Below are 27,469 nucleotides of genomic sequence, written 5' to 3' on the forward strand. Positions count from 1 at the left end.
GTTGTTTTTATTTCCCTTTTTATAGATGGGCACTATATTTGCCCTTTTCCAGTCTTCTGGAATCTCTCCTGTCTCCCATGATTTTCCAAAGATAATAGCTAGAGGCTCAGATACCTCCTCTATTAGCTCCTTGAATATTGTAGGATGCATTTCATCAGGCCCTGGTGACTTGCAGGCATCTAACTTTTCTAAGTGATTTTTAACTTGTTCTTTTTTTTATTTTGTCTGCTAAACCTACCCCCTTCCCATTAGTACTCACTATGTTAGTCATTCCTTCAGACTTCTCGGGGAAGACCGAAACAAAGAAGTCATTAAGCATGTCTGCCATTTCCAAGTTTCCTGTTAGTGTATCTCCCTCCTCACTGAGCAGTGGGCCTACCCTGTCCTTGGTCTTCCTCTTGCTTCTAATGTATTGATAAAAAGTCTTCTTATTTCCCTTTATTCCCGTAGCCAGTTTGAGCTCATTTTGTGCCTTTGCCTTTCTAATCTTGCCCCTGCATTCCAGTGTTGTTTGCCTATATTCATCCTTTGTAATCTGTCCTAGTTTCCATTTTTTATATGACTCCTTTTTATTTTTTAGATCATGCAAGATCTCGTGGTTAAGCCAAGGAGGTCGTTTGCCACATTTCCTATCTTTCCTCAGCGGAATAGCTTGATTTTGGGCCCTTAATAGTGTCCCTTTGAAAAACTGCCAACTCTCCTCAGTTGTTTTTCCCCTCAGTTTTGATTCCCATGGGACCTTACCGATCAGCTCTCTGAGCTTACCAAAATCTGCCTTCCTGAAATCCATTGTCTCTATTTTGCTGTACTCTCTTCTACCCTTCCTTAGAATTGTAAACTCTATGATTTCATGATCACTTTCACCCAAGCTGCCTTCTACTTTCAAATTCTCAACAAGTTCCTCCATTTGTTAAAATCAAGTCTAGAACAGCTTTTCCCCCAGTAGCTTTTTCAACCTTCTGAACTAAAAAGTTGTCTGCAATGCAGTCCAAGAACTTATTGGATGGTCTGTGCCCCGCTGTGTTATTTTCCATATATTTAAGATACATGGGCCCTACTGTGCTAAGGCACTGTGTATCTTAGTAAATACAGACCCTGCTTCAAAGATCTTGCTATTTAAACAAAGGGTGGGAGAAGAATAATTATCCCCATTTTACAGTTAAAGGGAGTGATACAGGTGTAGTAACTTGCCCAAGGTCATCCAGGAAGTCTAACAAAGCCTGATGTGAATTCAGATCTCCTGAGTCTTACTCTAATTTTTTAACCACACAACTATCCTTTATCCAGATTTTAATTAAGGTTGAGAAGCAAATACTGGAGCTGGCTTTCAACAGATTTCTCATGCAAGTGGGGAGAACTGTGTTTAAAGTCTAAACCAATTTCCTTCCATCCTTCAAATATCTGCCAATAGGACTTAAAGTTCTTCAGGTCACGGTGTTTTGAGTTTGAGCCAGTTATACTCAATCAGATTATTTATCTAAATGATATTTTTTTCCCCTAGCCCTCATGAATTCAACACTTTTTTATATTCCACAATACGTTTCCAAAGAGGGAGAGATTTAGCTTGCAGTACTCCAAAAACACCCTCTGGTATTAACCCTTTCCCCAACATATTCAGTAAACTCTATTCCTCCTCGGTTGGCTCTGTCCGAGGTCCTAAGAGTCAGCCTCCAGTATTAGAGGGGCAGATTAAGAATAGATGAGACCTCTCTGTCCTGCCATCTTTCTGGGCACTGCAGTCTTGGTAGCTGGTGGCACTATAGTTAGTTTTAGTATCTTAACTTGCAGTTGCTTTCCCTCTGCCCTACCTGCTTTCTTTTCATACACGTCTAGTTGAAATACATGGTGATTAAATGTGCAACAGAATCCAACACTTAGTGTGTGTTAGTAGGCTTTTATTAAAAGACAGTTGTTCAACTTCAGTGCAAGGTACTATTGAGTAATTCTGGCATGGCTTTCTTCATACTTGGCAGATGTAACATATAGCACCTCTTGTTGGCATCACATTTAGGGTGACTTATTAAATATTTGGCTTGAAGTGGTTCTAATTTAGATTCATATTTTATTTGGGGCTGAAACTTTGCCTGTAGTATCAAAATGAAGGGTTTTTAAAAGGTTCTGTTTCAAGGATGGGGGAGATGTTTTTGTTACACTAATTTTAAAAAAAAGGGTTTGGGTGGTTTTGGATTTAGTCTATTTAAAAACTTAATATTATAATAACAAACTAATGGATGCAAGTAATACTTATTTCAAGTTCCTAAAATAAACTTCGTAAATAGTACCTAAACACTTACATGACAGACCTGTTTCTCTTGGGTAAATATTCGTTCTAAAATGTGTACACACTATTTAATATAGCAAGCATCTCGGCAATTGCAAATAAAAGTACTTTATTTCTTAAAGTGGATGATCCAGACCACTTATGGTCTTAGGAAAGTATGAGACTACTTTACCACTATATTGAAAGAAAGATCAGCTGTAAAATAAGCAGGAGGCTACAGGGTTGACCTAACACTTGTATATCTCCCCAACTACTAGAGATAAAGTATGAAAATATCAGCCACTGGTCTTCAACAAAGAGCCAACTTTGAAATCATAAACAGAAGTGTTAAAGTTATGGTGTTTCCATGATATATTCTAACTGCTCCCTCCTTCATATATTACATCTAGCCTTGTAATATTGTGTCAACAGATAAGTTCCCTCACAGAAATTTCTCAGTTTCAGTTTATAGAACTATCTTACCTCAATGGTTTTAGAAAAGAATGCAGTTTTTATTAAATACCTCCTTAAACCATATTTCTTCAATAGTGTCTTTCAACAATCCTCTTGAAAGTACAGAAAGTATCTTAAAAATAAAGAGCCCCACGCTGCTTGAAGTTTGGGCTTAAATTATGTATCCTTCGTTTATTTGGATTGGACTGTCTGTCTAAGATTTTAAGCTTCTAGGGACAGTATGGTGTTTTCTTCTCTCCAGTGTCCGCCATGCTGATGGTGCTGAATAAATAACCAATTTAAACTTCTTGGCACTACTATGAGAAATAGAAGCACAACACTTTCTCTCCTCTACTTGTAGGTGTGCTTTTAATCCATAGCTTTAATATTTGTCACACATTCTTATACTTGCATGTAACACTTTTATTAGTCTGCTTCTGGATTTTATAGAGACGGGTAGCACCTGACTTGCTGAAAAGTACAGGAGGGTTTCTTTTTCTTTTTCTTTGTAATAGCTCCTGCATTTAGATTTCATTTCTGTAATTATGTCATGATTGCAATAGTATCTAGGTGCCTCATGTTTAAAAAAAAAAAAAAAAAAAAAAAGTCTACCATGTATGAATGGTAGTTCATCTGACCACAATTTTAGCCTAATAGCTACCTTTGCTAGCTAGGAGCCCATAGATTTCAAGGAAGATACCTCAGTTCAATTCTCCCCCTCTTCATGTTTTTATATGGTATAGTGTCTCATTCACAAGATGGACAGTGCTCTGGAGAGAACCAGGGTTGCGTAGTTAATGAGGCTATTTGTAGGACCGCAGTCTCATTTGTTGCAGAAACTGGATGCTGTGTGGTGAATGAGACAAGGAATGGTAGGAAAGAATGGTCTCTTGGATAAGGCAGCTGAATGCTACCCTGAAGAACTGGATTCTGTCCCTGCCTCAGCCAAAGAGTTTGGGTGTCACTGGACAAGTTCCATTAGCCGAAACGTCGTACACTGAAAATGAGGAGCACAGTGAATCTAAGTTGACATCCCTGGGGTCTGATTTACAGAAGTGTTGATAACATGCAACTGAGGTCACCTGGAACGCTGCAATATATTTGTGGTGAGGGCACTGTTGGGTTGATTGAATAGTTTCCAAATCCAAAGCCGTGTGCCTAAAGAACACCATTCACCTCTGACTAGACCTAAACCCCTTGGTTCGCTTCCACCATCTTGAGGGAGGCAGGAAGTAACCCCAGAAACAAAAGCGCTCAGCAATGAACACATCTGAGCACAGACAAACCCTCAGTTAGTATTGGAGGGGCCCTATAGGAAATCACACATACACCTCTATTCGGGTGTTGGAGACTGGGTACTATTAATGAACAGGTTAAAGCTGTCTAAGCTGATTGAGTCCAAAAGTTCCCCATCTTAGTCTTAAACATGGTACCTTTCACCCCTCGTGGCAGTTGCTGGTGCTTGGGAACAGTGCGATCATGGGCTGCTGAGTTCAGACCTCTGCTGCAATGCCAGGCATCCATCCCTGTGGTTACTGTGCTGATCAGGACTCTTCTGGGTCTAGGCTGATGTCTTATCCTGGTCGTAGTCATGCCCCAGCCTGCTTACTGGGCTGATCCCCTTAGCTGCAAGTTCAGACTGTTTGGGACTGCTCCTTCCACTAGCAACAAACAGCAACATGTACTGAAGCCTCAGCCTGTTCTTTCTAGCCCTCTGCCAAATGATTGGCCCAAGGGCAATCAAATGGCCTGCAGCCAATCCCACCTTCAGTATGGAATGACATTCTTCCCCTCCACTGGGGAGGCTTTCTGGCAGCAGGAAGTCCGGGGTAGGATTTCTTCCCAGTCGTCCAGTGCAAGCTTCCCTTTCTGCCTACTTCGTCAATCAGGGCTCCTTGGAATAGAGTATGTCCTTCTGCACTAGCCACTCTTCATATATGTAGTGCTATAAAAGGTGCCCAAAATTATTTGACACTGGTCAATTTTGACTTTCATTTCAGTGCCTCGGTTCCCAGTGTTTATAATGGGAGAAAATACCAATGCCTCACCTTGCTTGGGTGTTGTGAAGATTAATGACTGTTTTGTTTGTAAGGAATGGAAATAGTAAGATGAGAGCACTGTAGGAAACCCATGAGGAAATTCTGTATAGTATATAGTAAATAATGCCTGGGACCACACATCAAATGAGGATAAAAAGAAATAGCTACCCCTTCAGCAAGCGTCCTCCACCCTGTGCACTGAATGAGGTCAAAGATCCTTTGGAAAAGATAATCTTTAATTATGTGATCACGTTCTGTCATAAAAATGTATATGTGTAAGGCGGCTCTATAAAGGTTTTATAGACAACTAATTCTGGCATTTCCCAACTTTTGAGCGCTTGACTTTCAACCTTAACATTATTTTAACAGTTTATCTATAATTTCCCAAGCTTAAAAAAGATTGGAAAAACAAATTTTATATGGAACTATATTGACCCCTTCTCTCTCTTCCCCCCCCTTCCCTCACCTCCATATGGGTTGGGATCATTAGATACACAACATCAGTCCTATCTCTTGAATTAGTGGAGTAACTGGTAGCAATAGTAGGTTATCTTCTGGGGTAGTGACACGAAGTGAGTTTAATTATTTGCTGACATCAGATGAATGTAGACACTTGCTTCTCCTGCTGAACCTGGGCACCAGCAAGAGGAGCATTGAGAGCAGAGGGAAGACAGTATCCCTGCTCTCAGTTCCTGTGCCTCGCATATCATCAGCCCTGGGCTGTCAGGACAGATAATGGAGCCCTTAGGCAGAGCATGTTCAGTCACTAAGGGCGTGGTGATGTGCAGATTGGTTGGCAAGTAGGAGCTGCGGGGGAATAGTGCATGCTCAGTGCAGATGGACTCTTCAGATAATTTAGCTACCAGATTCTAAGCACCAGAGGCTTAAAACTTGCCAAATTTGGGCAAACTTCCACTGATTGGAAAAAGGAACATCCATGATACATAGGCAGTCCCCTCTCTTCCCCCCACCCATCCCCGCCCGTCTAAAGTTCCTACATGCAGTTCAAAGCATGCAGGCGTTAGTGTGTCTCAATGAAATGATTGTAAGCATTCTTTTCACCTGGGCGCAAAAATGCATTTTCCTTTGCCTTTTTGGAATCAACTGAACTGTTTTAACTGAAATGTTAAAGGGTGGGGGAAGCATTAGAATGTCAGCCTGAGCAATTAAAATTTGGCAAGGTTATAAACAATTGGAAAAACATAGTTTTATAATGGAAGGTTTGGAGTTACCTTAATTATAACTGTATGTACTGCACCACCTACATTTTCAGAATTGGAGGTTATACACATCTTCAATTTTCTTTTTCTCTTAGCTTGCAAGTAACATACTTAATTTTAAGATATGCTCAATCTAGTTTATTAGTATCAAACAATTGTTGCCCGTTTCTTATAGAAGTACATGTGTGAAACTTGTATTTTGCTGCTGTCTGCAAGTATTCAACTAATACTTTGATACATGTGAAATTTTAAACTGTAAATGTAATCATAGCACTAAATCAACCTGGGAAAACTTGAAATTGCAAATTTTGGTTTCTTTATCTCAAAGTAGCTTGTGAGAAGCTAGGCTAGTGCAATACACTTTTGCAGTTACTTCTCAGTTGGATTTGTTTGGATGCTTTTACATCCCTTTACACCTCCTAGACAGTTCACAAAGGAAACTTGTCTCCTCTCTGAATATATGTGATGCCCAGGAGTAAAAGGAGAATATCTTCAAATCATGTTTCTTTATTAGAACTTCAGAATAAATAGTAAATGGATTTAAAGTCCTTAAAGATATTTCAGCAGAGGCCTTATGCACTTGCTAGGGATGGGTGAATGGTGAATAGCTAGCATTGCCTAATCTAAGGTGATGAAAGTCTACTACGGGAGGTTTTTTTTTTTTAAACTTCCTCATGAGACGTGTGAAGATATGAGGTTGGAGGAAATGGGAGAAGGAGAAAAAATCTGGCTCAAACCATCTGAGTCACAGGGATTCACAAACAGCTGTGAGGAAATCTTAGACATCTGCAGGCAAAGGCATGTTCAGTTTTCACTTTTAAAGCGGTCTGCAGCTGTCTCTTTGCGATGATCTACTCAGAACTTAGTAGAAGCCAGACATTAATGGAAAGTCATAAAGACAAGAGAGATGCTCAATACATTACTGTAGTTGTCACCTTTTCCAGGAAGAACTGGAAATGGTATCAGAGACTTGGTGGGATAAATCTCATGATTGCAGTATTGGTGTAGAGGGGTATAGCATGGTCAAGAAGGACAGGCAGGGAGAAGGGAGAGGAGGCATTACATTGTATGTCAAGAATATATATATAGTTCTAAAGTCCAGAAGGAGGTGTGTGGCAGACCAGTTGAGAGTCTGAGGGAAGATAACGGAGGGGACATGAGGAGGAGGGCAACAGGGGTGATGTCATGGTAGGAGTCTCCTATAGACCACCAAATCAGGAGAAAGAGGTGGATGAGGCATTTCTTTAATAAATATCCAATACACAAGACCTGGTAATGATGGGGGACTCTAACTACCCAGACGTGTTGGAAAAGTAATATGGCAAAACACAAAAAATCCAATATGTTCTCGAAATGTATTGAGGACAACTTCTTGTTTCAGAAGGTGGAGGAAATAACCAAGGGTCAGTCATTTTATACTTGATTCTGACTAACATGGTTACAAATCTGAAGATGGAAGTCAATCTGGGTAACATGATAGGTTTCATGAAGCTAAGGAAAGGAGGGAGTGAGAGCAGCAGAATAGTAGAGCAGGACAGTGGACTTGAAAAAAGCACACTAACAAATTCAGAACTAGTAGGTGAGGTCCCATGGGAAGAAAATCTAACGGATAAAGGAGTTCAGGAGAGCTGGCAGTTTCTCAAAGGGACAATATTAAAGGTGCATCAGAAAACTATGCTGATGAGAAGGAAAGATGATGATGGTACAAATAGTAGGAGGCAAGTATCGTTCCATCAGCTCTTTAATGACCTGATAATCAAAAAGGAATCCTATTAAAAAGGGGAAACATGGATAGATTGCGAAGGATGAGCACAAAAAACTAGCACAAGCATGTAGGGACAAAATCAGAAGGGCTAATGGATAAAATGAGTTATACCTAGCAAGGGACATTTCGGTGATAAAATGAGGTTCTTTAAATACATTGAGCCAAGAGAATGACAAAGGAAAGTGTAGGGGGAGGAGAACTAATGATAGGCAACATCAAGACGGCTGAGGTTTTTAATGCCTGTTTTGCTTCAGCCTTCACTAAAAAGGTTAATGGTGACCAGATACTTAACACAATTAATATTAACGACAAAGGAGAAGGAACACAAGCTGACCCTCTAGGGCAGAGATCGGCAACCTTTGCCACCCTGGTGGGCCGGGCCGGTTTGTTTACCTGCCGCGTCCGCAGGTTTGGCTGATCGCGGCTCCCACTGGCCGTGGTTCGCTGCACCAGGCCAATGGGGGCGGCGGGAAGCAGTGGCCAGCACATCCCTCGGCCCGTACCGCTTTCCGCAGCCCCCATTGGCCTGGAACGGTGAACCGCTGCCAGTGGGAGCCCCGATTGGCTGAACCTGCGGACGCGGCAGGTAAACAAACTGGCCTGGCCCACCAGGGTGCCGATCCCTGCTCTAGGGAAAGAACAATTTAAAGAATATTTAGATACATTTGTCATAGAACTTGAAGGGACTTCAAGAGGTCACCTAGTCCAGTTCCCTGCACTCAAGGCAGGATTAAGTATTATCTAGACCATCCCTGACATGTGTATGTCCAACCTACTCTTAAATCCCCAATGATGGACATTCCACAACCTCCCTAGGCAATTTATTCCAGTGCTTAACCACTCTGACAGTTAGTAAGCTTTTCCTAATGTCCAACCTAAACCACCCTTGCTGCAATTTAAGCCCATTGCTTCTTGTCCTGTCCTCAGAGGTTAAGAACAACAATTTTTCTCCCTCCTCCTTGTAACAACCTTTTATGTACTTGAAAATTATCGTGTCCCCTCTCGGTCTTCTCTTCTCCAAACTAAACAAACACAATTTTTTCAGTCTTCCCTCATAGGTCCTGTTTTCTAGACCATTAGTCATTTTTGTTGCTCTTCTCTGCACTTTCTCCAATTTGTCCACATCTTTCCTGAAATGTGGCGCCCAGAACTGGACACAATACTCCAGTTGAGGCCTAATCAGTGCAGAGTAGAGCGGAAGAATTACTTCTCGTGTCTTGCTTACAATACTCCTGCTAATACATTCCAGAATGATGTTTGCTTTTTTTGCAACAGTGTTACACTGAGTCATATTTAGTTTGTGATCCACTATGACCCCCCCAGATCCCTTTCTGCAGAACTCCTTCCTAGGCAGTCATTTCCCATTGTATGTGTGCAACTGATTGTTCCTTCCTAAGTGGAGGACTTTGCATTTGTCCTTATTGAGTTTCATCCTATTTACTTCAGAAAATTTCTCCAATTTTGTCCCAATCCTATCCTCCAAAGCACTTGCAACCCCTCCCTGCTTAGTATCGTCTGCAAACTTTGTAAGTGTACTCTATATGCCATTATCTAAATCAAAGACGAAGATTTGAACAGAACCGGACCCAAAGACCCCACTCATTATGCCCTTCCAGCATGACTGTGAACCACTGATAACTACTCTCTGGGAACGCTCTTCCAACCAGTTATGCACCCACCTTGTAGTAGCTCCATCTAGGTTCTATTTCCCTAGTTTGTTTGAGACAGTATCAGAAGCCTTACTAAAGTCAAGATATACCACATTTACCGCTGCCCCCTATCCACAAGGTTTGTTACCCTGTCAAAGAAAGCTATCAAGTTGATTTGACACCATTTGTTCTTGACAAATCCATGCTGACTGTTTATCACCTTATTATCTTCCAGGTGTTTGCAAATTGATTGCTTAATTATTTGCTCCATTATCTTTCTGGGTACAGAAGATAAGCTGACTGGTCTGTAATTCCCCGGATTGTCCTTATTTCCCTTTTTATAGATGAGCACTTCATTTGCCCTTTTCTAGTCTTCTGGAATGTCTTCCATGACTTTTCAAATATAATTAATTGCTCAGATATCTCCTCAGTCAGCTCCTTGAGTATTCTAGGATGCATTTCATCAGGCCCTGGTGATTTGAAGACCTCTAACTTGTCTAAGTAATTTTTGACTTTCCCTATTTTATACTCTGCTCCTACCTCATTTTCACTGGCATTCACTATGTTAGATGTCCAATCACCACCAACCTTCTTTAGATATACTCAAGCCTGCAGGACCCGATGAAATCGTACTTAAAGAACTAGCTGTAGCAATCTTGAAATCATTACCAGTTTTCTTTGAGAACCAATGGACAGGTGAGGTCCCAGAGGATTGGAGAAGAGTGAACATAATATCTATCTGAAAGGGGAAACAAAGAGGACCTGAGGAATTATAGACCAGTCATCCCAACTTTGATACCTGGAAAAATATTGGAACACATTATTAAACAACCAGATTGTAAGCACCTAGAAGATAATATGGTTATAAGTAATAGCCAACATGAATTTTTAAGATCAAACCAACCTAACTTGCTTTGTTGACAGGGTTACTGGCCTGTTGTGTCCAGTTCTGAGTGCCACACTTTAAGAAAGACATGGATAAATTGGAGTGTGTTTAGGTTTTCCAAACATTTTATCATTTTTGTTACTCTTCTCTGAACTATGAGGATAGGGTGACCAGACAGCAAATGTGAAAAATCGGGATGGGGGTGGGAGATAATAGCCTATATAAGAAAAAGACCCTAAAATCGGGACTGTCCCTATAAAATCGGGACATCTGTTCACCTTATATGAGGAAAGGTTTGAAAAAAAAACCCTACTAGGCATGTTTAGTTTTAAGAAAAGACTGAGAGGGAACCTGATAAACCTTCAAATACATTAAGGGCTGTTATGCAGGATGGTGATTAGTTGTCTCCTTGTGTCCAAGTAGTAATGGGCTTAATCTGCAGGAAGGGAGATTTAGGTGATAGTAGGAACAACTTTCTAATTATAACAATAGTTAAGTGATGGAATAGGTTTCCAAGGGAGGTTGTGAAACCTCCATCGTTGGAGGTTTTTAAAGACAGGTGTCGGAGAAAAACACAGTTCTCACTCTTTTGGTTGGGTACAGCAAAGTCAGATACTTTATTTTCTCTTGCAATTACGTAGAGGGAGAGAGTGCACTAGGACACAGGGTCTCCCCCTCCTAGGCAGGTCTCTCAACAGGTAAACAATTACAGCAAGCATTTATACCTTTTGTTACAGATAATAATAAGCAACAGCTGCATTTTGTTTATACATAGGTCATCCTGATATCTTATTTTTCTCACTTGTTTAGACTGTAGTCTACATTCCATATTATCTACACATTATCTACACAAGGTCGCAACAACTTCTCACACAGTTCTTTCCCACTCGCCTCACACAATCCTCGCTTCTACAAATCTCGCGTTATTAGGGTTACAGTTAGCCTGACTCTTGCTAACAAACTGTCATGCATTGCAATCCCCTTCCTGTCAGTTCTTTCTCTGCTTCCACACAGGTTAGATCAGTGGTTCTCAAACTTTTGTACTGGTGACCCCTTTCACATAGCAAGCCTCTGAGTGCAACTCCCCTTATATTAAAATCACATTTTAATATTATATTTAACACCATTATAAATGCTGGAGGCAAAGTGGGGTTTGAGGTGGAGGCTGACAGCTTGTGATCCATGTAATAACCTAGTGATCCCCTGAGGGGTCCTGACCCCCAGTTTGAGAACCCCTGGATTAGACAAACATCTGTCAGGGATGGTCAATAGATGCTTGGTTCTGCCTTGGCCCAGGGCACTGGACTAGATGACCTCTTGAGCAGTTGTATTATTCTATACGTTTTTATTAATTTTTATATAATTTCTATAAAGCCATTTTAATTGTCAGCCTTGTTAGTGGAAGTACTCAGCAGTAATTCTGAAAGTAGTTGAAGTGCAAGTGCAGAAAATGACATAAATGGAGCTAGTTCGAAAAAAAATAATAAAGCATTTTTCATTAGAATTTGCCAATTCATCAAAGTCAAGAGGTTGTGTGGAGACAGGTTTTGATGAAATTCCACCGGAAAGCAGGTGTGTTTCCGATGGAACCCTTCCTACCTGCCAGGCTGGTTACCTGCGAGCTCACTCACCTGGCTCCTTAGCATCCCTCTTCATGGGCTGGTGGGAAGATGAGAGCCCCAGCTTCCAGTTTCCTGCCTCCTGGCTTCTTGGCAGCCTGAGCTCCCAGGGCCAGGGCTCCCAGTAGAGCTGGGCAGTGGACGGTAAATCCATTGTGTGGAGGATTTCTAAATGTTTCGATTTTGTTCCAAATTGGAATTCAACCAGCATTCAAAATCCTCCAGAACAGAATTGCCATTCTCCACCCAGCTATAGGTATAGTATTCCTTCATAAAACAATGAACAGAACACATTTAAAAGAGAGAGGAAAAATTAGCAATCTTTCCCAAAAGTGGATATATGAAATCACACATTTAAATGAGAATTGCTGTGACCCACTTAAACTTAATTCTTAAATTATACCATAATCAAAGCAATCAGATTTTCAGGCTCAGAACAAATAAGCAAAGATTATAGCAATTTTAAACTACTCAGATTTTGGATTTAAACTACTCAACTCAGGGACCTGGCATTCTTGGATATTTATAGATGCAGTCTGTCTTTAACAGGACTGGGCAGACTATTTCCCTAGCCCTGGGAGGACATTAGGTTAGTTGGTTTAAGCCCAGAATTCACCCTCGTTATAATTGAACATAATTTGATAGGCATGTGTGAGGCACAGTTTCCATGCAGATTTTGTTTTAAAAAGAGTGACTCTAGATGCCTGACTCTCTCCATTCAGTTATGCCGTTGATTCCACTGGAATCAACGGAATTAAACCAATTTCATGTCTTGCAACAGAGTGGAAAATCAAGCCCAATATTTTTATTCTACGTAGCCTGACATATAGTCAAATGTTTCTGAAAAGAGTTAAGTAATGGAGCAAAGCTGTTGGTTTACAACAGAACACAAGTCTAAACGGGTGGATTGGAGGGTGAGTTCAAAATCTAGGGGACAGATACAGATTTTGTAATTGTAAAAAGCATAAAGTAATGTGGGGTTCATTTTTTATTTTTGGTGGACTCTACTTTTGTGATGCAGATAACTAGAGCTGAGTGAGTGATTCCATGCATTACGTCAGTTAATTTAGCCTGTTCACTTGACAGCTAGTAGCTCACTATTTTTTATCTATTAACGTCTGTGAATTGTTGGTCTCATCTTGTTGATGAGTATTCAGTATATGTTGTTAGTTTTGAGTGGCCACGTAGGTAGAAAGGTATTACTTTTCTTGCTGACTATCAGTGGTAGGCTCAGCGCCTCTGACAATCCGCTCACTTTCAGTGTCTGATACTAGGGCCAAAATTTTAGAATTGGATACCTAACGCTTCATGGCACCAAATAAATATTACTAGCTTCCCACGTTCACAAGCACTAAATTCACTACCTTCTTTCAAAGGCTGCAGTGCAGAGCACGGGTGTGAATTACAGAGCACGCCGAAGAGTTGCGCTCTAACTGCTCTGTAGAGACACTGCTGGTGCAAACTAAAAGGTACTCAGTTCACATTAACATCGTCTTTGAAAGAGGACAACATGAACTATGTACCTTTTTAGTTTACACCATCCATGTCCGCAGTTGGAGCGCAACTTTTTGATGCACTTGGCAATTTACACCCCCTTAATCCAAACTGTGGTGCAGTGTAGACATGCCCAAAGACTAATGTAGAGTTTCCCATACTGCAGTTGCACAATAGTTAATTCGAGTCTGATACAGCCTGTCTCTGACAGTGGCCTGTACCTAGTGCCCTAAAGGAAATAGGGAGGCAACCTTTATACCTAGGCATCTGTTCAACGCCATAGCAGGTAGGCAGATGTCTGCAGGAAATCTGTTATTACATTTTAACTTAACTAGCATAGCTATAGATGTTAGAGTATCTGGAACTTTCCAGCCATTTGAAAATTCAGTCTCAGTATTTGACTTTTAGCAGTAGTGAATTCCACAGACTGATTATACATTCCCACAACCATCTATTCTAAGTTAATTCATTTGAAACCCCATTGGGATTTAATACAGACCTTCTTTAAACGTGCCACATGTCAATCTGTAGTAAACTAGCTTTTAGAAATGATCAGAAATGTCACTATTTCACTTCAGGCTTGTCCAAAGACCATTTTTGGTGGAGATTAAATTTTGAGATTTCAAGTTCCTTGCATAGGTTTTCTTCAGTGCAGTTTGGGACATGGGGAAAAGGACTGATTAGAAGAGAATAAAAAAAATCCAAACCATATGTTTTAATGCCAAATTGGAAACAGATGAAGGCAGTTAAAAATCAAGCAATTGCTTAAACTTTTAAAACAGAGTTTGTATTAAAGGCAGGTGCTTATATACAGTAAAAATCAGTCACCAGTATATTGTCACATTTGTGATCTTTTTGGATACAAAATGAGGAGTTCATAAATCACAAAATCTAGCTATAAAGATGTTTGGACTTGAGAACTCATAAGAGCAACCTTAGTGTCTGAAATAAATTTATGGAGTATAGATCCTCTTAGGTTTACTTAACAGTTAACATCTGACTGACCAAACAGTCCTGTGGAGATTTACTGCAGGTTACTCAAATATTTAAGCTGCTGTGTGATGTTGAACAGGTACAGATTAGCCCAATAACAGATATGAGGCTGTAAAATAAATGAGGTTTCAGTGACTGGTAAGTACTCATCTAGGTCAGCCCAAAAAAAGAGCTCAAAGATGAGAATCAGTTGGTAATTATGATTGATTATGACACAGTTAATGAATACAATTAGACTAACAACGGTGGTCTCAGAACAGTGCTTAAAACAGAAATTAGTATGGGCATGTCTCAACTTTTTTACAAACTTGAGATCTGAAAGCACATGACACCAATAAAACTACTGATTTCCCAGGACAGATATTCCACGGGTGAAGCACATCTGCTTTAGAAAATCTTACTCTTTTTATTTTGAATACTTTGCTATTGTACAAAATACTTAGCTGCTTCTTAACGAAAATATGCAATTAGACAATTGGCTTAAAAACAAGTTTGTTTCATGAACTCATGGAAAAATTTCAGCAATGATATTAAATTAGATTTGAATAAGTATTCTGCAATATAAGCAGTAACTTGTTGGTATAGTATGCAGCCTTTGTGGACAGTTGGTTTTTAAGATTTATTTTGGGAAATCTTTGTGGGAGAGATTTTATGTTGCTACCAAAACCTTTGACTCCTACCTTACCTCAGTGTGGGTATTTGCTTCTCCATTTTTCTTCTGTTTCTTTATTAATAGAGCATGTTACTCTAAGTCCAACTTCATTGTCTTATGATTGCAATACGAGACGCTAACTTTTGATCTATAAAACTTTGTGCTCTGGTTCCTGGCTACCTCAGTCTGTCTGCATGTCCCCAGTTCTTTTGTGTACCAAGGGGACATTCAGTCCCTTGATTTAAATGTCAGAGGGCAGGCCACTTTGATGGAAGACCTTCTGCTTTGGAATTTTTCTCCCCTCGCTCACCCACCATAACAAGTGTCTGACCATTTTACAGTTTGACACAAGACATTCTGCCAGGTGTCTTCTGGAGAGGCATGGGGTGATTACTTCCTCTGGAGAAAAATAGTTGTGCCTTATAGCTTGCCATGAAGGTCAGTAGACTTGTGCTGTTTTTAGACTGAGGGGAAGAAACTTGTTCCAGAGCTGGAGGGCCCCTCTCAAAGAGCACTGTGGAACCTGAGAGGGACCCAGTTCAGGTGCCTTTGATCTTGGTCTGGCACAAGGAAAGAGGCGGTATCCCAAATAGCAAAGTTTGAAGCCATTTAGGCCTTGTAGAGATGACAAGCACCATATACCAAATCTGGACACCAGTAGGTAGATGGTGAAGGATATGGAGCACCAGTGACTTGCTGCAACTCAGAAGCATCACGTAATAGGCAGGCTGCTATATTCCGACCTAGTTTAAATGCCCATATTATCCTGAACTGTAGTCCCATGTAGAGCACGTTGCAGCAATCTATTCTTGAGGTGTAGTATCACAGTAGTAAGGCCTGCATCAGGAAGAAACGATTGCAGAGGCCAGCTGCAGATGGTAAAAAGCATTTCTGGACACTGCTGCTTTCTGATCATCCAACAGCAGCTAGAAATCTAATATAGACACCAAATCATGAAAGCTTTTTAGGTCATGTATAGTCACCAAATCATGAAAGCTTTTTTAGCTTTTAAGGCACCCTCAGATAGGAAAGGGTGCCTTAAGAACTAGAAAGTAAATATTCAAATATCTACCTTGGCTTAGCTTGGATACTTCTGTTTCACTGATTACATCTTAACTGTTCTACTGGAGTTGAAGTGACCGTATCCAGCCTCATTTAGCTTTCCAAGTTGTGATTTTTACTGCATATATTGAATTTCTCTACCTTGTATTTTGTAGAAGGGCTTTTAAACCTATGTTGACAATGTAAGATCTTGCCCTAAATTCTGAAAATGCCATTGCCAATTAAAAATATGGCTTAATATATAAAACTATCCCTTTAAACAGTTAGCATTTGACAAAGTTAGCATGCAGCTGTACACCTAACACCTACACTGCATTACCAGATGTATTCATTTGGCAAATGCTTGCTAAAAGTGAAAACTAATTTTTAAGAAATGGCTTCCTAAGATTTCACTTGGCAGAGTAGCTGTGGACCTAAAAATGATGAAACCAATGAAAGTGGCAATTATGTTGCTTTTGTGAAGATTGGAAAGGTTTTCAAATATTCTGTGCATGCTGTTTGAAGCATTGTGCTATCCATGTTACAAGAGGTCTTCACAGCATTAAAACTTAACAAAATATTGTGGTGCTATTGCAAAATATAGTCAGGCACTTTTGCCAATTCTAACTTATGGAAGGGACAATCTTGTGGGTAAATAAGTCTTGGGTGTTAGATCTAGATCATTCCCAGCTTAGATGACCTTGCACAAATCACATGACCTCAGCCTCAGTTTCCCATCTTTTAAAAATAGGATTCTTACCTTTGACATGGGTGTAGTGGAGCTTAACTCTGGGTGTGTCTACACTGCAGCTGGACACCTGTGGCAGGCCCATGCCAGCTGACTCAGGCCTGTGGGGCTTGGGGTATGGGGCTGTTTCATTTCAGTGTAGACTTCAGGGCTCCTGCTGCAGCCCAGGCTCTAGGACCCTGTGAGGTGGGAGAGACCTAGAACCCGGGCTCCAGCCCGAGCCCAGACGTGTACACTGCAATGTAACAGCCCCGCAGCCTGAGCCCCGTGAACCCGAGTCAGCTGGCACGGGCCAGCCATGGGTTTTTCATTGCAGTATAGACCTACCCTCAGTTTTTAAATTGGAGACACTCTAGTACTAGTCAGGTATAAAGTGGTATTTGCTAATGTTGGTATCTGTCTCCAATCCCCCTGCCTCTTCTAGATTGAAGGAGAGGGGAAGATTTCTTATCTCTTGGCTGTCCCAGTTTTCTGGCCACAATCTGTCTTACAAGTAAATTAAAATGAAGTATTGTTCCTGTTAAGTGTGCATTCTGTTTGTTGTGTTTGGAGTATCATGCCAATGATACTCATAGTCTCATTTTCAGTGTGTCTGACTCCTGTGGGAGTGAGAACTGAGATTATATAAACTTCCCCCCCCCCCTCCAAACTCAAATACATTCTAGTTGCTAGACCTGGTCATACAAAGTGGCTCTAGTCTTTTGCCATGCTGTCATCTAAAATCAGGCCAAATAGTTTTAATTTGAACTTTGCTTTGATCCCCACAACTCTTAAAGCCGGTTATTTCCTGTGTGGAGAAATAATTGTTGATACTTAATAGTATTAAAAAGTGCATCTGTTCGTATACTAAATTTGAGTAACGCACTCTTAAAAGAAACAGTGTCTGCTGTTTGTTCTTATTGTAATCAGCTCTGCTTCTTGATTCTGAAGTCTGTGGAATACTTTCTAAAATTAAACATAAAATCATAGAAATGCAGGTCTGGAAGGGATCTCAAAAGGTCATCTAGTCATTCTCCCATGCTGAGGCAGGACCAAGTATACCTAGACCATCCCTGACATGTTTGGTTTTGTTTTGTTTTTTTGTCTAACCTGTCCTTAACCTCCAATGATGGGAATTCCACAACATCCCTTGGAAGTCTATTCCAGAGCTTAACTACCCGTATAGTTTAAAAAGGTTTCTCCCCCCCCCCCCCACTATCTAACCTAAATCTCCTTTGCTGCAGATTAAGTCCATTACTTCTTGTCCTACCTTCAGTTGACATGGAGAACAGTTGATCGCTGTCCTCTTTATAACAGCCCTTAATGTAGTTGAAGACTGTTATCCTGTCCCCTCCTGCCCAGTCATCTTTTCTCAAGACTAAACATGCCCAATTTATCTTTTACTTATAGGTCACCTTTTCCTAAACTTTTTATTAGGGCTGTCGATTAATCGCATTTAACTCACGCGATTAACTAAAAAAAAATTAACCGTGATTTAAAAAAAAATTAATCGCGATTAATCACAGTTTTAATCTCACTGTTAAACGATAGAATACCAATTGAAATTTATTAAATATTTTTGGATGTTTTCTACTTTTCAAATATATTGATTTCAATTACAACACAGAATACAGTGTATGCTGCGGACTATATTTTTATTACAAATATTTGCACTGTAAAAATGATAAACAAAAGAAACAGTATTTTTCAATTCACCTCATACAAGTACCATAATGCAATTTCTTTATCGTGAAAGTGCAACTTACAAATGTAAATTTTTTTTGTTACATAACTGCACTCAAAAACAAAACAATGCAAAACTTTAGAGCCTACAAGTCCACTCAGTCCTACTTCTCGTTCAGCCAATCACTAAGACAAACAAGTTTGTTTACATTCACGGGAGATAATACTGCCCACTTCTTATTTACAATGTCACTAGAAAGCGAGAACAGGCATTCTCATGGGACTTTTGTAGCTGGCATGGCAAGTTATCTATGTGCTAGGTATGCTAAACATTCGTATGCCCCTTCATGCTTCGGCCGCCATTCCAGAGGATATGCTTCCATGCTGATGACGCTTGTTCAAAAAATAATGCATTAATTAAATTTGTGACTGAACTACTCAGGGGGAGAATTGTATGTCTCTGGCTCTATTTTACCCGCATTCTGCCATATATTTCATGATATAGTAGTCTCAGATGATGATTCAGCACGTTGTTCATTTTAAGAACACTTCCGCTACAGATTTGACAACGCAAACAAGGTACCAATGTTAAATTTCTAAAGATAGCTACAGCACTTGACCCAGGGTTTAAGAATCTGAAGTGCTTTCCAAAATCTGAGAGGGATGAGGTGTGGAGCATGTTTTCAGATGTCTTAAAAGAGCAAAGCTCCGATGAGGAAACTACAGAACCCAAACTACCAAAAAAGAAACTCAACCTTCTGTGGTGGCATTTGATTCAGCTGATGAAAATGAACATGCGTCGGTCAGCACTGCTTTGGATTGTTATCAGTATGGACACCTTGAATGGTGGTTGAAGCATGAAGGGACATATGAATCTTTAGCGCATTGGGCATGTAAATATCTTGTGATGCTGGCTACGAAAGTGCCATGCGAATGCCTGTTCTTGCTTTCAGGTGACATTGTGAACAAGAAGCGGGCAGCATTATCTCCTGCAAATGTAAACAAACGTCTTTGTCTGAGCGATTGGCTGAACAAGAAATATGACTGAGTGGACTTGTAGGCTCTAAAGTTTTACATTGTTTTATTTTTGAATGTAGTTATGTTTTTGTACATAATTCTACATTTGTAAGTTCAACTTTCATGATAAAGAGATTGCACTATAGTACTTGTATTAGATGTATTGAAACATACTATTTCTTTTGTTTTTTACAGTGCAAATATTTGTAATCAAAAATAAATATAAAGTGAGCACAATACCCTTTGTATTCTATTATAATTGAAATCAGTATATTTAAAAATGTGTAAAAATCCAAAAATATTTAAATAAATGGTATTCTATTGTTTAACAGCGCAATTAATAGCGATTATTTTTTTAATCGTTTGACAGCCCTGCTCTTTATCATTTTGTTGCTCTCCAGTTTATCCAAATCTGTCTGAGGTGTGATGCCTAAAACTGGACACAGTAATCCAGTTCAGTCTCCACCAGTCCGAGTAGACCTGAACAATTATTGCCTGTAACATTCCTGTTAATACACCCCAGAATATTAACCTTTTTGTGACTGCATCACATTTTTGGTGTGATACAGTCACTCAATTTGTGATCCATTATACTCCTCAGATCCTTTTCTGCAGTACTATTACTGGCTAGTCACACTTTTTTTTTTTTTTTTTGGCTATACAAATATCATACAGGAGGATACATTTGAGCTACACAAATATAAACAAATTGACTTGGTACAATCTCTTATAGTTTGGTAGCCTTGCTTTTGATGCCTGATGTGGGAACTAGGAAACACTGAAATCTCACCACACCCAAGAATGACCCTGGGTGGGCAACTCCAAATTTAACATAGTCTAATCCTGTATAAAGACTCTTCTGTGTGAAATTAACACCATCCCACCCCCAAAAAAGCGAATTTGAACATAAACAAGTACTGCATTCAGGTGTTAAAACAAGTTTTGACTAACAACCTTCTTGTTTCTAATCTGGCAATCTATCGTATGATGCTTTTGCCTATAACATTGGAATTCTCCTCCCCAGAGTCAGTACTCAGTCAAGTTTATAGGTTTGCTTTCTATTTTAAAGGCGCTAAATGCAAACAAGGCATCAGTGCGTAAAGAGCAGAGATTATAGCAGGCAGGTCTGGAAGGAAAACATGATTAATTGATAGGAAGAGCTTTAGTAGGCCCCCAATGCTTAATGTTTCAGGCTTTGGAGATATTAGTCTCTGGGTGGATGGCAACTGAATTGATGAACAGACTTAATTGAAAACCTAATGAACTACAAACTAACTCTGGGCTGCATGGCAAATTGAGAGCATGCGTTTAGCAGCATTGCTCACTATGAGCTAGGAGTACAAATTCACTTCACGTAGGCCACCAGACAGCCATCAATAGTAATTATTTGCAGCCACATCACGCTAAGAACTGTTTAAAAACATAAGAGGACATGGTCCCTGCCACAAAGAGCGTATAGTTTGACCAGGTTCAACAAATGTGTGACAGACAGAGGGAAGGGTAGAGGTAGGATGAGGTGAACAAAACTAAGATCACATAGAAATCAGATAGTGCCAAAATGTGCATGCCACTTTACATAGGCAAGACATTCCCTGGCTTACAGTTTAAAATTCAAGGAATTCAGAATTATAGTAATGACATGAGTATATACCAAGAGATCTTATTAACTTCATATTTCCCCAGCTCATTTCACCGACTAATGAATCTTGAATGTTAGCCAAATGTCAGAAGGAAAAAACTGGTAGGGAGAGAAGTTTAATCTTAATGACATTAAAGGGTTCCTTACAAGAAATTGATTGTGCAGGAGAGAAACCTTTAAGTGCTTGATATTGTCTTTTTCTATCTCCCTTTAATTGAGATTTCCATTTCTAACAGAAAATATATAGTATTTCGTTAAGTCACTGAAAATGAGAGCTATCGTGTAATGAAACATGCTTTGTATTTTAACAGCAGTTTTATTGTCAAGACTGAATGAGTTTTATGTTAATTGTAATTGTAGACTTTATAATCTAAATTCTGCTACAGTTAAGTAGTGTAACTGTAGGTACTGAAATGAACTAATTTTGATTTGTATCTTGCACTTAGTATATTGAGTGGTAGTTTTTTTTGCAGCATACATCTTCAATTTAAAGGCACTTTTATTTTCCTATGCTGCAGACAGCTTGGATTTATAGATGTATTAAGCAAGGTGAGCTAGATATACTAGTTATGGTGATCTTTATAGTGCTCAACTTGAAGTGACCCATTAAGAGTTTGAAAGTATCATAAAATTTGGAGCTGATGTCTTAATATTTCATCTGCCCGTAATATTGACCTGTTAACATTTGGCTCTAATGGCTCTTTAAAATTCTTTTTAAATGTCACAAATAATAATAGTGGCTGAGCCTGTAGTAAAGAAGTCCTTTGAAGTCAGAACAAAATAGAGGTTGTGTAATCACATCTCTAGAATGTGTTGTAGATAGCTTATAAGATACTGAATTTAAAGGCAAAAACTTGTACGTGGTAGTATTGATAGTGGTTAACATGTCAGTTTTAGAATCTATGAGCTCAGCCTGTAAAAGTCGAACTGGCAAGACGCAATGTGAGGAAGAGTCAAAATGAGGAAAGAATGTAGTAGTAAGATTAAAATTGTGAAATTAACAGCTTCATCGTGAACAGTCGTTTAAATCTCTATTAAGAATTTGCATGTCTGATGTTAATACCGTACAGTAATAGTGAAGGTTAAACTTGAATAGGCTTCACTTACATTGGGGCTAAAATGATGGTTCTTATAACAAGCAGCAGCTGAGAACCAGCAACTAGCCATGATGATTCTAATACAAAAGTATTCCTGTGTGCAATGTACTTTCCCATTATCTAAATCTCAGTATGCATTTAGAGATCATACAGAATGTGTTTCCCTTATTACGTACTGTACAACAGAAATAACCCCTTGAAATATGATGGTTGTGGGCTCTATATAGAGTCACTATTGCACTAGGTGTTCTAAACAAGACCTTGAGGGGAGAGCTTTGGAAGACATTTGCTCCAGGGGGGCACTTGAAAAAGGAGACAATGGAAACATGGCAGCCCAAGCCAAGGAAGGGTTTCCAGATATAGAATATCTCATGGAAGAAAGTGCATGAAGTGTAAGTGGGATTGGTGAGCAGTAGGTGTGCAAACTGTGCAGATTCATTGGGATTGGGAGTCTGCAGAAACAGAAGGCTGTGGATTTACCTGCACTCAGAAGTGTTCTTGCTGGTATCTCAGCAAATGGTTCTGCTTAAATCAGACTAATTTTAAAGATAAAATATTGAATGTGTGCTTTCTAAATCTGACTTTTTCTTCTGACCCTTCCTCCTCAGGTTTCCACTGTATCCAAAGGGAGGAGAGAGACTTCAATTTGATTATGGAGTTTACCTTCTCAACAAAAATATAGCACAGGTTGGTAAATTTTGAGACTTGTTACAGAAAGACGTGGTAAATTCCTAGAGAGACATTCTACCATGTGATGTCTGCACAGTGGCCGGTATTAAATGAGTGCATCTCACTTTTGTCAAGTGTTTTTTTGCATCTGACATGAGCTGTTGCAAGAGGCCCACCATCAGTCCGATGCAGCCGGACATAATGAGCATCCTTGGACGCTTGGGACTTGCACTGTTCAAGGGCCACTTATATGGTGCTGTATATGGCCCTTAAATGGTATGCTAAGCAAAAAACCCATTGATTTGATTATTTTACACCTGTTTTGTATACTGACGATCGTGCAAAGCCCAAAACAGCTCACAAGTTATCTCTGTTTTTTCAAATCATGCAGCCTTTAACTGAACACTGTACTTTTGATGTGGTCCTACAAAAACTGTAAAAATGTTCACATTATTAGTCTGAGAAGAGACCATATGTGCTCCAGAAGATCTACACCTCTACCCCAATATAACGCTGTCCTCGGAAGCCAAAAAATCTTACCGCGTTATAGGTGAAACCGTGTTATATCGAACTTGCTTTGATCCGCTGGAGTGCGCAGCCCCGCCCCCCCGGAGCACTGCTTTAACGCGTTATATCTGAATTTGTGTTATATTGGGTCGCGTTATATCGGGGTAGAGGTGTATTTACTTTATTCCTATCATTAACTTTATTTTTCACTCTTGATCTTTTCCCATATTACAACCCTAACCAGTTTTCTCTCTTCTCCCCCCCCCCTCTTCTTGGTAGTGTTTTATCCTAATCTATGTTAATATCTGTTGCTAATTCCTATGCTAATCTCTGTTAAATAATTTAAACTCCTTGTTAAGAAGTCATGTCCTTGTACTGGAAAAGTGCTGTGATGATTCTGGTTTTTTACGCTTTGATTTTTTTGCTATGTAAATTTTGCTTCCTGAATAACTTGTATAAGTTTTGATTTATGAAAGTACTATTGGCGTACCTGCACTTAAATGAAGATGTGGTCCACTAAAATAGTAGTCCTGTTCAGTCTTCCAGTATTCCCAGTGACTCGTCTTCATAAATCATCTCTGTGAATGTGAACAGAGGTCTCATTTTAAAGTGTTCCTGTTCCTAGAGTTACAGATATCTTCCATTGAGGTTGATGAAATAACTGGTGTGTTAAGCAGCTAAAGAAAAGTCAGTGAAGACATAATGTGGCTGTATGTCTGTATAGGCAATAGAACTTTTCATCATAACAGCAGGTAGAACACTCCCCCCCCCCCCCCAGGAAACTAAAGCACTTGGTATATACATAGTAAGTTTACCCTTAACCACTAAAATTTAAAGGGAAAGAATCATAAGTTTGTCCCTTTTAAGTACTGCTTTGGGGGGCAGAGTTGGGGACTGTCAAATTCAAGTGGGCTTTACAAACTCTTAAGACACCTGAAAATTATTCAAAGATGGGTTTAGTTCATCTGGAACAAACAGAGGGTCTTGTGTATGCAGAAGGGAGCTGATGTGGGTGGACTTACACTTGTCAGTGGGGAACTGGGAAACGAGAATGCTGCCTCTGCCCCCTTCTTGCAACACCAATAACCTGGGGTTGGCAGTAGGGTCTAAATGGGAGCAAGGAGCTGGCCACATTCGACAGCAACACTCCTGTCGGCCAACCAGTTTTCCATTGAGAGTTAATACTGTTCAGATCTTTAACTTTCCCAGGGGCACCTCCATGACTGCTGTGTGAAGCTGCATGAGCCAGGGTGGCAGAGCCAGTGGAGTGTCCTGGAAAGAGCTCTGTTCTCAAAGTCTGAGGAGGCGCCTTTCCATGTGGGTCCTAGTGATCTGTGAGAGTGGAAAGTCTAGCCCCCTGTCAAGTTTGCATTACACCCAGCCTCTTCCTCTTAAGGAAATTCTGCAAGGTTCCCCTCAAGTCTTCCTGCCTTCGTAACTTTTTCCACCAGGTTTCTGTGTATGTGAGGAGGAGACCTGGTCCATAATACGTAGTTACTGAAATCAAAGCTGCTCTAAAAATTAACTGGTGTTTTGTAAAACAGGGTAATAAGAATGGAAACCGCATCTTGCACTCAGGAAAATTCAGGTGGAATTTATAAGTAAATCAGTATTTAGTTTTGTAAAGCATTATTTGGGAAACATGCTTTGCTGTGTCAGTTCCCATTCAAAACCATGTGTTTAATTCTGTATGCGTATAATAGCTTTCATCTGAGCATAAATGGGTTTTGGGCCCAGAATTTTTCCCTTTTATTTGTAAAATCCAAAGCCCTTACTAAGCACATGGAGCAGTTTTCTCCTTCTGTGATAGTTGCCATTAGGAAGCCCAGAAATGTCTAGCTCCCTTTGAGCCTGATTATAGTGATCCTACAAGAAGGGTTTAAGAAGTAGAAATTAGGACCTTTATAATTTTTTTCTGTTAAGTATTTTAACTGTGGGTCCATCAATAGCTATTAACCAGTATGGTCAGGGACATAGCCCAGTGCCCTGTGTGTCCCTAAATTTAACTGCAGATGCTGGGACTGGATGATGGGATGGATCACTCAGTTGCTCTGTTCTGTTCATTTTCTTTGAAGCATCTGGCACTGGCCCCTGTTGGAAGACAGGATACTGGGCTAGATGGACTTTTGGTCTGACCCAGTATGCTCATTTTATGTTCACTGCCAATTCCCTGAAATAGTTGTGTAGAATGTGATTATTACTTTATCAAGTTGTAATTATTAAATTATCAAATGCAGACCATTGGCTAACCTGTACTCCTTCCCCATCCCCATGTCTCTGTACCTCTACCCAGCCACCCTCTGTGTCACTGTACCCCCTCCCCTGTCCCCATGTCTCTCTGCACCTCCCTCCCCCCGTTGCCGTGTGCCTCCACTCCCATTCAGCCCTGCCCCAGTGTCTCCTCCCCCACTAGCCCTTATAAGCCCATGTCTGGACCCAGCACCCCACGCTGTCTGTCTCCCCATAGCCCTTGTCTCCTGACCTGGCCAGCTGCGAAGAAGGCACTGCAGGCTTTCTCTTCCCTCACTGGCAGGGAGCTGCCGCTTTGTTCTATCGCCACAGTGCCCTCTGGTGGGAAAAGGTGAAACTGCAGCAACATTTTAGCAGAAGCTTATTTCTGTCCAAAAAAAATATATAAATCTGCAGTGCTCATTAATTATGCACGTGCACAATAGTGCAGAATTCCCCCAGGAGTAATATACAACCAGATCATCACCATAGTGGTCTATTTCTCAGGGGCTGAGAATGTGACTACAGATGCACTCAGCAGGCACTTCTTTGAAGATCACAAGTGTGTAATATGGTGGGGTTTATTTCCCCACATTTAGTCAGTGGGGCACCCCTCAGACTTATTCACCAAAGACTTAAACAGGAAATTTACCCACTACTGTTCAGCTGGCGGATAGGATCACCAGTTCTCTGGGGGATGCTTTTCACCTTCAATAGTTGTCAATTCTCCTATATGCATGCCTAATAGCCAAAGGTATGCTCAAAATAAAGAGACAAAACCAGAGTCATCCTAATACTTCTGATCTGGCCCAGGCAAATGTGTTTTCCTTACCTGATGCTGCTGCTCATTCGGTCTCTGATTTACTCGTCACATCGCTCCCCATCTCCTCTCCGAGGAAGGCAGGAAGATTTTTCCACCCCAATCTCCCAGTACTTCATCTCAAAGCATGGTTGGTCATGGCTCACAATATTAGAGACTACCTGCTCAGAGGATTTAAAAAGAATGTTTCCTGCTGTGTAATAGTAATCTACTTGCTACGTGTCTTCTCAAAAATGAATGAGGTTTGCCAGGTAGTGTGACCTCAGGCAGGTTTCACTGATTACCTCATTGCTTCTAGACATAGGAGCTAAATTAGTAACTCTGGAAAACCTTGGGATTATTGATGAGCTCCATAAGAGTCCACCTAGCAGCCATCACGGCTTTCCACACACACACAACCCTCCTAAATACAGGGTTATTCCATCTTTGCCCACCCAACCACAAGAAGATTCCTCAGAGGGTTTGGAAATCTTTTTGCTAGTTCAGCACCCTATTCTGGTATGAGACCTCAATCTGGTCCTTAGCTGCCTCACAAAACCACTGTTTGAACCACTGGCTACCTATTCACTGCTCCATTTGTCAAAGAAGACTGCATTCCTGATAACCATCACATTGCATGATGGATTGGAGGAATGGGGTTCGGGGTCCCTGATGGCATACCCCTCCTCACAGTATTTTTAAGGACAAGGTCACGCTATGACCCCACCCCAACGTCTAAGCTCAGGTTTCTTCAAAGTTCCATATCAGTCAGCACATTCACCTGCCTGTCTTCCACCCCAAACCACATTGAGATAACCAGGAGGCACTGCAACACAGCCTTGACGTTAGGCGAGCCCCAGCCTTCTATCTGGATAGGACAACACTCCTTCTACAAGGTCCATTGCCACATCTATGGCCTTCCTGTAAAAAATGCCCATTATTGAAATCTGTAAAGTCTCTACTTTGGTGTGTGTGTGTGTGTGTGTGTGTGTGTGTGTGTGTGTGTGTGTGTGTGTGTGTGTGTGTGTGTG

General features: G+C 40.4%; 1 protein-coding gene across 2 annotated transcripts in view; it reads left to right on the forward strand.

Annotated features, from left to right (window-relative positions):
• Positions 1-27,469, forward strand: part of UVRAG (UV radiation resistance associated) — a 127,029-nt gene that overhangs the window by 61,566 nt on the left and 37,994 nt on the right. For both annotated transcript variants that reach the window (XM_024205058.2, XM_024205050.2), the window contains one exon: positions 22,843-22,921. In XM_024205058.2, the coding sequence (XP_024060826.2) occupies positions 22,843-22,921 (79 nt within the window). The remainder of the gene's footprint in view (positions 1-22,842; positions 22,922-27,469) is intronic.

The sequence above is a fragment of the Terrapene carolina genome, unplaced genomic scaffold, assembly GCF_002925995.2.
Source record: "Terrapene carolina triunguis isolate 2854851 unplaced genomic scaffold, T_m_triunguis-2.0 Scaffold97, whole genome shotgun sequence".
Taxonomy (NCBI): Eukaryota; Metazoa; Chordata; order Testudines; family Emydidae; genus Terrapene; species Terrapene triunguis.